The sequence below is a fragment of the Ctenopharyngodon idella genome, chromosome 20 (assembly GCF_019924925.1).
Source record: "Ctenopharyngodon idella isolate HZGC_01 chromosome 20, HZGC01, whole genome shotgun sequence".
Classification (NCBI taxonomy): domain Eukaryota; kingdom Metazoa; phylum Chordata; class Actinopteri; order Cypriniformes; family Xenocyprididae; genus Ctenopharyngodon; species Ctenopharyngodon idella.
In genome coordinates, this window is record NC_067239.1 from 21,687,253 (window position 1) to 21,697,966 (window position 10,714).

General features: G+C 39.5%; 1 protein-coding gene across 1 annotated transcript; it reads left to right on the forward strand.

Moving 5' to 3' along the window:
- The first annotated feature begins 6,884 nt into the window (after window positions 1-6,884).
- Window positions 6,885-9,267, forward strand: lratd1 (LRAT domain containing 1). The gene is made up of 2 exons (XM_051875495.1): window positions 6,885-7,041; window positions 7,288-9,267. Exon 2 carries the CDS (start codon window positions 7,325-7,327, stop codon window positions 8,102-8,104), a length of 780 nt encoding a protein of 259 aa, XP_051731455.1. The 5' UTR covers window positions 6,885-7,041; window positions 7,288-7,324; the 3' UTR covers window positions 8,105-9,267.
- The last annotated feature ends 1,447 nt before the right edge of the window (window positions 9,268-10,714 follow it).

The window sequence follows — 10,714 nt, forward strand, 5'->3', positions numbered from 1 at the left end:
TGGTCGGTGTCATTGTGGATTTTGTTTCTTTTGAGGTTGTAGACTGTAGGACCTATTGAGATAACTGAAATCATTTGGCGAAGTGATTTGGAACTGCAATGCGGTCAAGACCTGCTAGAACTACTTTAGCCGTGAATTTCCCTGAAAATAACTGCACACCTTAGAACATTGGTCAACCAATCAGATTTGAACATTCAACAGCCATGTAGTATAATGAATAGTAATTCAAATAAATTTAACACTGAAAATGCATTCTGGGAAATTAATTGTTTTTCCACCCTTGTCCAGAAAAGTTAATGAATTAAAAATTATGAAATTTATAAACTAACATCCTGTTTGCTACCTCAAATCAAATTCCATTGCAATTCAAGAATTTCATTGAAATTTTAAAGGCACTCTCAATTCAGTTATAACTTTCATATAACATATAAATCATATTTAGAACTTTATTTTCCATGTATGTTTGATTATTTTCATGTTTTTCCTTTAAGTTTGATTAATTTCCTATCATCCGTGAATTTGAAGCACATGCTAATTATAATGCACTTGCAGAAATGTCGAGGGCGAATGCATACATTGTAAAAGACTATTTTATCTCTTTATCAGGGATGTTTTTTGTCATTCATGTTGTTAAATCTTTGTTTTATTGATTTATTCCTGTTCTTCTCTGCCTTTTCTGCATAGTCTTTGTATGGGAAATAAATGTTGAGGGCGAATGCTTGTAAAAGACTATTTTATCTCTTTATCAGATTAAGTGAAGAGTCGACCCAGTTGGCGTCCGCCCATTTATTCCATCAAAAACACAACGCAGACAACACCAGTTAAACTTGGTGCCGTGACCCGGACAACACCAGATACAACCCTCCAAGATTTATGGAAGAAGAGGCTGTTTCATGATCCACCTCGAACAGAACTTGCATGTCAGCATGTTAAAAAGTCCAGGTGTCAGAAAAAAACTCAGTATAGTGATTGAAGGTAAGCAAGTACATTGACCAACAACTGGCAATATAATTATTGCTGAAAAGCCAAACAGAAAACACCAATTACCAGTTCCTGTCAGCGCTTAGTCAAGTTGTTCACTTTTCAACATCCAAAAAGCTGCAGCTCAGCTGGATTCGCTTAAAATGCCATCTTGCTGTTTTTCCTTAGACCCTTTCCATTTGGCAGATGACATGAAAATGTATTTAATCATCAGACCGGCCTAAACCCAAAGCTTATAATTTAACAGCCTCTGTTAGTCTGCCATACTTTCTCAGAAGAAAACGTCCATCTGCTAAACCACCTCACACCACCTCAGCCTCTGCATTAACCCTTCTATCTGACAGCTAGTTATTAGCTCATTCTCTCCGTATGACCAGTCATTTTGAACTCTCGTTTTTTATTAGTTCTTCACCAGGCTTTCTAATGGGTCTGGTGGTAGATAAGAACACAGCACTGGGTTAGAAACGCATGAGGACAGGATATGACAGTGCAGGGCCAGGCCCTATAAAGTTTCAGTGATGTTAAGAAAAATCTCATATGAAATGCCACGGAAGGCAGCTGGCCCATAACAGGAAACCGGTCCTGATAATAGTTATTTGTGCAGTGATAGGGTGTGGGGCTGAGAGTGCACTCCTCTCAGATAAAGGCTCAGGGAGCACGGCCTACTAATAGTATCGAAGTGTGGAAAAAAGAGGGGGTGAGTAAGGATGGCAGCGCTGAAAGCAGAAAAGAGGAGAATGAACTGTCAGTGAGCTGCTCCATCAATAGCACAGTGTTATGGGAGTTCTACAAAAGGGCCATAAGGGAAATGTGTGAAAGAATTGTCAATACCCTCTCTCCACCCGATGAGGGAACACAATCTATAATGCCATCTCAGAAGCACAACTCTTTCTTGTGGGTCTAAAAAAAGTATCTGTGGTGTCCTGTGAGAGTGAGGATTAAATTGTCATTTTGGCATGGAAGCTGAACTCGCTCTACGGTCTAAAGCAGGGTCAAGGCCCTTAAAGCAGGAACGCTCACCCACTGCACTCAGAACCTGTGACTCACTCTGACTGAAAGAGACTGGCTGGGAGCGTTACTGTTGTGTGTGTGTGTGTGACAGAGAATTTAAGAGCAGGGGGTATTTTTAGGTCAAGCCAGATCAGATACATCTCATCCTTTCCAGAAAGTAATACCATTCCTTGTAGAATCCTAATTAATATTTCCTCTTGAGAGCTTTTGTGAAACCACTTGAAGTAGGCCTATAAAAAATACCTGTGATAGTCACTGAACTGAGGACACAATGATGAAAGCATGCTTTTTTGAACATGCAAGGGCTTTTTGGCAGGATGGGATGTATTGTTTGGAATTCCCTATACTCTGCAGCCATATTGAAGCTAATTTTCTCTCTTTGAATTGCTATAGTAGGATCCAAAAGTCTAGGATCATTGCCAAAACATTAATTTTCCTAATTTAATACACTGTAAAATAAATGTTTTTTCAATGAGTTTTACAATAAATAACTATTTGTCTTTCTACATCAAAATTTCAAGTTTAATTCAATGTGTTATTTGCTGTTTCTTTATTCGAATTATTTGTGAAATTTGCTAGCAATATCTGATTGATGTTTTTTTTTTTTCAGTGTACTTTTTTTGTGTTATGAGTAAAAAGTAAAATTTTTGTGTGGTTTGGTACAAAGCAGTGATGTTTTAAATTCCTTGTTGGTGCATTTTCAAACAAAACATCCCATAATGATCATGTGTCAGGGCAGGGGTCATTCACACAGAACATGTTTTTGAAAAATGGAACAAAAAGCCATCAAGGTATAGAGACTCGTTTTATAAAAATTTAACTTGTGCGGCACGTTTTAAGAAGCTGTGTCATGCGTAAGATGCTGCAAAAGAAGTGAGTGCAACTTCGAGCTTAAATCACAGACTCATAAGAGTCCTTTGTTTGTGAATCAGCCACACTTAGCAGCAAAGAAAACTATACAAGAGACATTTCTTGACATTAATTCGTGTTACACTGTTAATGCTTTACGATACGGACAGCAAACTCACAATTACAGGCCAGGTGATGCATGACTTCTTTAGGCCTTGATGAATGCTGTGCAGGAAACACTTGTCAGAGATATGCTGCATCTGAAATTGTATACTCTCTTAAGTAGGTACTTATTTTGATTAAGTAATTAGGCTACTTCACGACCGCTAAAAAAGTATGTTCTATATAGTATATGAATGCGTGAATGAAATTTGGGCAAAACAACTATTTTAACAATTTGAACTGTTGTCAATCGCAGTTGACGTAGTGAACGCAGTTCAGCACTTGTGTGTTTACGTTCGAATGCCAGCTTAGTATTGCCAATGCTGTACAACGCATGCGTGTGATGCTGACGCAGGAGCCAGCCAATAATGAGTTGGTGTTCTGACGTCAACTGCGTATGACAACAGTTCAAATTGTTAATAAAAAGTCATTATTTTTGGTATTCTGGTTGCTTCGTAACATTAAAGGGTTAGTTCACCCAAAAATTTAAATTCTGTCATTAATTACTCACCCTCATGTCGTTTCACACCCGTAAGACCTTTGTTCATCTTCGGAACACAAATTAAGATATTTTTGATGAAATCCGATGGCTCAGTGAGGCCTCTATTGCCAGCAAAACAATTTACACTTTCAGTGCCCAGAAAGTTAATAAAGGCGTATTTAGAACAGTTCATGTGACTACAGTGGTTCAACCTTAATGTCATGAAGTGATGAGAATACTTTTTGTGTGCCAAAAAACAAAATAATGACTTTATTCAACAATATCTAGTGATGGCCGATTTCAAAACCGATTTCATTGCTTCATGAAGCTTCGAAGCTTTACAAATCTTTTGTTTCGAATCAGTGGTTCGGAGCGCGTATAAAACTGCCAAAGTCACGTGATTTCAGTAACGAGGCTTCGTTACGTCATAAGTGTTTCGAAATTTCAATAATTCACCACTGGGGGGCGTGACTTTGGCAGTTTGATACGCGAACGTGAACCACTGTAGTCACATGAACTGTTTTAAATACGTCTTTAGTAGCTTTTTGGGCATTGAAAGTGTTAATTGTCTTGCTGGCAATGCAGGCCTCACTAAGCATCAGATTTCATCAAAAATATCTTAATTTGTGTTCTGAAGATGAACGAAGGTCTTATGGGTGTGGAACGACATGAGGGTGAGTAATTAATGGCAGAATTTTCATTTTTGGGTGAACTAACCCTTTAAGGTTGAATCACTGTAGTCACGTTGACTATTTTAACAATGTCTTTAATACCTTTCTGGACCTCAAAAGGTGCAATGACATTGCTGCCTATGAGTGCTTCAGAAACCCTCAGATTTCATCAAAAATATCTTAATTTGTGTTCCGAAGATGAACAAAGGTCTTAAGGATTTGGGACGACATGAGGGTGAATACTTAATGACAGAAATTTCATTTTTGGGTGAACTAACCCTTTAAGAGCAAACATGTTGAAGATTAGCTGATTGGCTGTTGATTCAATAAATGATAAGCTTTTTTCTCACAAAAAACGGCCTTTCCTGCGTACCACAGAGTTAGCAGGCGTTTTTTGTTTTTTTTTTCAGTTAAATTTGCAGGCTTGCCTTCAGGCGTTGCATCGGTATGTCCCATTTTTTGTTGTAATGTCAGCTCTCGAACTCCGTGAGTTCAATGAAATGGAAGAAATACATCCGACCATCTGTACAGAGTCATATGATCATCAATGTCACAAATTTGCTTAATTGACTAGTGACCTAGAAATAGGCCACTAAATAATATTTAGATTTTCTGTGCAACTTTTCTTTGTTTTAACTTTGTTTTTTTTCTTTCAGTTTAAATGAAAACAAAATCCCAGATTTTCAACATAGTCTCAAGCTTTTGGACCCCACTGTATATATTACCATGTTTGCACTTTTCTATGGAATAATAACAACAAAAGAAGCTCTTTTTGGTAAAAACTCTATACCTGCTGGAGCAGAAGATAGATTTAAGCGTGTTTATCTGTATTCATGCAAAAGGGGTTCACATACACCAACTGCTAAACTCATAACATTATAGAGGGAATGATTAGTTATCTTGGCAGCGTTTTATATGAAGCCCATAAAATACTGCTTTCTCAAAGCCTAAGCCTTCAGCTGGATATATTGAATGCAAGACTGCCACATGGTCATTGTTACCAAAAGCCATTTTTCTCCTGGTTTCTATTCCTCTGCTCCTCTCATCCTTCTTTCCTCCTCTCCTTTCTTTGTGCTTGACTTGTTTTCCCTGGTGTTTTTATATGATTACAGTGTGCTTGTTTACTGCAAATATGGCCCATCTCTATATTTCGAAAAAAGTCCTGTGGATATTGTGTGTTGTCCCTTTATTTCCCTCATATCCTTCTCTTCCATTTCTTTTCTGTCACTCTCTTGCACATGCACCACAAGTATTCACAAACTTGACACCTAGGTAAGTCTCCTGACACACGCCGTGTACCTAAGTGTGCATGTATATGTATGTGTGTGTGTGCCAAAACATCAGGATTCTTTCAGGGTCCTCTGCATCTGCCTTTCAAATAGATTATCTTTCTCTCTCTCGCCACCATACACATAGATATAGAGCATCTATACATATTAAACACGCATACAGACTACATAACCACAGATGGGTATATTATTACTGAGACACAAGGGCTATCCATTTCATAGGTGGATAATTGGATCTGTCTTTACAGAATAATTATAATCTAAATCATTTCAACTTCAAGCCTGCCACTGGAGTGCCTTGTTTGTGTGGAAATATGTGTGTGGCATATGGCATAATATGGTAGTCAGGATGGCTTGTGTGTCAATGCTGTGTATGTGCGTGTGCATGAGGGCTGAAATTTCATTTCAGCAAACCCTTGATTATGAATGGCTGGACGATGCCGCAAGGAATTACTCAGTCACTTCACTGTCCGAGTCTCATGACAGCTAGTGTGTGTGTTATATATGTCCCTGTGTGTGAAGGAGTGAAATGGAGGATTTAGAGGTCCACACCAGATCTGACAGGAAAACAGTATCTATACTAGATTCAAGTCATCAATGCAAGCTCAGTCCACAGCATTTGTTGCATAATTACTATAAAAATAATTTTCAACTTGTCCCTCCTTTTATTTAAAAATAGCAAAAATCTGGGTTACAGTGAGACCCTTACAATAAAAGTGAATGGGGTCATTTTGTGAATTGCTAACACTTTACAATAAGGTTCCATTTGTTAACATTGGTATTAGTTAATGAACTAAGAATGAAAAATCTTAGTCAGTTAGTTAACTTATTAATTAATGCATTAACTATCATTAAGTAACGAGACATTATTGTAAAGTGTTACCCATAAATGAAAAAAATGTTACTAACCTTTTTCAGTGTAATGTTATACCTAACCTGACAAAATAAGGCTTAAATAAAACTGAAGTTTTAACAAAAGATTTAATGTGCTTTTATAAAATTATAAGCTTCATATTTCTCAAAACAAAACAAAAAATCCCTATTGTAAGTGCCTCATTTGTGCTTTTCTTTTTTAAATTAGGGACCACTCAAAATAATTTTTGTGGTCATCAACTTTATGCCAGCATTATGTAACTGAACTCCAAATATTGCTTTAATAAAGTGTTCTCCCAGCAAACGTAAGCTGTAACTTGTTTTGACAGACCTAATCAACCATTCAGAAACCAAATGTCCTTATGAATTTCTAACCTTTCATAGCTCTATTTACTATTGTTATATTTGACAAATTCGCCAAACCCTTTGGGTCTTGAAGGCTGTGAACAACACAAACTGTAATATAAGTCTTTGAGCAAAGGTTTAAGTTTTTCATGAGGGCTCTGAACCAATCGCAATCCGGAGGGCAGGTTTTGCTGGTCGGGGCGGAGTTTTCTAGACTATTTAAAGTGCGGCGGTGCAAAGTGTTAGAGAAGCCAGTGTACCTTGGAGGACACGTAAGAGGGAGGTAACGCGTTGGTTTTGGAGACCTTGCGCGATACACACAGCACAAGCACCGATGGAGAGAAAGGACCATTAGCCATAGTCCTGGGGAAATACGCAGGTACGCGTCCGTTCGAGGTGTTGTGTTGTGAACTTATTAACGTGAGCAGTTCAACATTGACTCGCCCTTTTCCTCTTTGTGCCGCGCTCTGCGCGACTGGCTTGTTTACGCACCCAGGTGCGCGTGGTTTATTGTGTTGTGAGGTGACTACTATGGCTCTGTACCTAGACAGCATTTTTGGGCGCGTCAGAATAATTCTAGTACGCCTCTCCAGTATGACACTCACATAACCCTTTTGTATTTCAGAAGCAGTATTCCATGTCTCTCCTCTGCCCTGTTATTGATGGGAAACCAACTGGACCGGATCACCCACCTGAACTACAGCGAGCTACCCACCGGGGATCCATCGGGCATCGAGAAGGACGAGTTGCGTGTTGGTGTGGCGTATTTCTTTTCCGATGAGGAGGAAGAGCTGGACGATCGATCGCAGTCGGACAGCTTTAAAGACAACAGCCCGAGCAAAGACGGTCCGATTGCGCTTAACGACATCGAGTACTCGGCGTTCTGCTGCCAGGAATGTATATACTCCAAACTCCGAGAGAACGAGGACCTGAATGTTTATTCTGTGAAAACTTTATTGACCATGTGCAAACCCGGGGATCTACTGGAGTTAGTGGCAAACGCACAACCCCCGCACTGGGCGATCTTTGAAGGGGAGGACCAGGTTATTCACCTCTACAAGGGGGAGATCCGCAAGGACAGCTTGTTTGAGATCAGCTGCGGTCGACAGGGCAGGATAGTGAACAATCGGTACCGCTACCGGCCGCTGCCCGCTGATTTGGTGATGCAGAACGCGAGCGGGCACGTGGGGCTCAGCAGCGGCGAGACTTGCTGGACGAACTCGGAAAGTTTCGCAGCGTGGTGCCGTTTCGGCAAGCGGGAGTTTAAAGCGGGCGGGGAGGCGCACTCGGTCGAGCAGCGCTACTTTCTGAAGGTGCACCTGTCCGAGAGCACCGCGCACACGCTCATGTTCCGCAGCCTGGAGGAGATGATACGCGAGAGACGGCGAGTGGACGCCAGTGGCATTCTGAAGGAGCTGTCGCTGGTGACCGGGAAGGAATGAGCGCTTGGGACTCTCTGCATGCCTTGAGCAAGGGCTGCTTACCTTTATTTCAGGACTTTGGGAGGGTTGTGCGTATTTGTGTGAACATGTTTTGGCAAAGACAACGCCCCTTTTGGTTGTGCTGTGAGAACCGATGGTCCCACTAAAGTCACCCTGTACCTTTAAAAAGGAAAAAGATAAAACATAAGGTGAGCCCTCATCACAGTTCGCCCATGAACCGATGCAGCCCCCTCAAATTCTCACCCTAGCTCTGCTGCGGCAGATGGTGACCACGATGCGTTCATATGTCTATGGCAAGCCGTTTTGACATTTATTCCTTAAGACTAACTAGTAGCCTACTTGTGTTTTTTTTGGTTACTAATACTCATTCACTAACAACTATTCAAATAGTTTCTAGTATCTTTTCCCGTTGTCCTGGCAGCATTTGAATACTACTAGTAGCGTGTATTCCAGTTGTTACTAGTAGGCCTAACATTTTTAATTGTACTAGTAAGACTTCTGTTTGAACTAATTAGCCTTTCTGAATAGTCATTACATATGACAAGAGGAAAGCAAGCGTTACTATTGAGATTAACAATGTTACTTGTAACAGCTGAGATCAATAGCTACTAGTATCTATAAAAGTCGCTTCTTTGCTCCCTATTCTAATAATGACAAGCAACTATCCCATGATACATACTGCAAATTTTGGCCGTTGAATTCTTGGTGGATCTGTGGTTCAGATATAAACCATTCACTTCCAATATAGGCATTAGTAACCATTCATTAGGTACTAGTACCTATTTTAGGAATAATTAGGCTACTAGTGAAATCGAAAAAGATACTATCCACTATTGGACTACTTTCTACTAATTGAAAAGATGTACTGGTAACTTAAACAGTTTAAAGGAATACATGTGAAACCACTTGCCATATGTCTATTATTTGACTGAACTCTTGAGCTTTAACATTAAACGTGAAGCTCTGTTATTGCGCATCTGTCCAGCTGCATTAGTTCCTCTAAACCCCCTACAGGCGACAACACACGAGCCTTTGTTTTCATTCTCTTACCAACAAATGCAGCGAACATTCTTCTGTTTTTGGAGTCCATATTTTTGTATTTCAGTTAGTACGTTAAAAGAAAACTGTTTTTATTTAAATAAACGTAGATTGCCCTATGAAAATTGCGTTGGTCTCTAGCTCTTTTTCATACTGTTTTGCCTGCATACAAACGCAATAAGCGAGCACGTGCTGGGCTGAGGCAGCCTCACGCGAGTGCCTTACCGATGCATTATAATTCACAAATGAACCTTCTGTATTGTACACAGTATCAACCATTCCTTCATTTGGTTTTGGGGGATTTATTTCCGTTTTTTAGGGCAGTCGTTTGTTATTGCTGCATTAGTATGCCTTATGGGCAGCTGTTGATGCATGGAGACACTGTCCTTTTGTTCCTGGCTTGTTATTGTTGATGATCATTAGCGGGTTTCTAACCTTGACTCTGAGACATTGAGTGAAAAAAGTTTTTTTTTTTTTTTTTTTTTTTTTTTTTTAAAACCCTGCAACCACTAAAGCATTTCATTCTGTTACTTTAATTATACATATCAAGTTTATGGTTGCACTGCTTGTGGTCCAGAAACCATACATCCAAATTAACTGCAGTCTCCATTTTTGGCTGCAAGGTTTGCAGTAAGTAATGGGAGAGCTGTGTATAAGTGTGTCTGCACACAGACACTCTAGCACCAGTAAATATGGTCATGCTCTGTTTGTTTTCCTATTAGAGGCTGTAGGCTGCAGCTGGGATCATTTATGCTTTATGTTCAGTGGGGCTTGATTGGCCTGCAGGTCTGTGTAGCTGGACCCTTTACAGAGCTTGTGCTGGCCAACACTAACAAGTCATTCTGAAAATCAGTTTACCTGAAGCAAGGCTGAAGTCCATTCTTTGCAGGCTTACCTTTGTGCTGTAGATTATAAGTTTATGTAAAGCACAATGCAACTGTTTGAGCTGTGCGTTTATGGATTTATACATTGAAGACACATTCGTTTCTAAAATTCCTGTTAATCTAGTTGAAATATTATAAATGTGTGTTCACTGTTCAACATTTGTAGTCATCACGCACACACCCCTTACTGCTTATTCTCTTTGTGTGTGTTAATCATGAGTCCTCATCTTGCACAACATGTTAGGTCAGGTGTGCCAGTTTGAGCCGTTAATATGGAAAGTGGGAGATTTATACAAATGAATAAAGACAAGTGGGACAGGTTTTTAAAGGCTTGGGAAAGATTGCTCACCAACTGTCAGATGAGTTCATTGTAGATGTTACAGATGAATTCACTGAACGTCTACAACACTTTTTACATCTTACAAACCATCCACAATCAAGTTTAACCAGGCAATTAATGTGTTGCATGGAGTATTGAAATGAATTATCATTGCTTTTAGTGCAAATATGCCTCTCTTCTATCTAAATTGGGCTCATTATGTTATTTGCTTACCACTATAAATATGCTTTTACCACCCATGGAAAGCAGAGGCATTGAATCATTTTAACAAACAGATTTTTGTGTACATACTCTATTGACTATTGCAAAAGTTATTCATCAAATTACAGAGAAAAACATATTTATATA

What these genes read in the sequence shown, in the direction of transcription:
- lratd1 (XM_051875495.1), top strand. Translation starts at nt 7,325, where the DNA reads ATGGGAAACCAACTGGACCGGATCACCCACCTGAACTACAGCGAGCTA.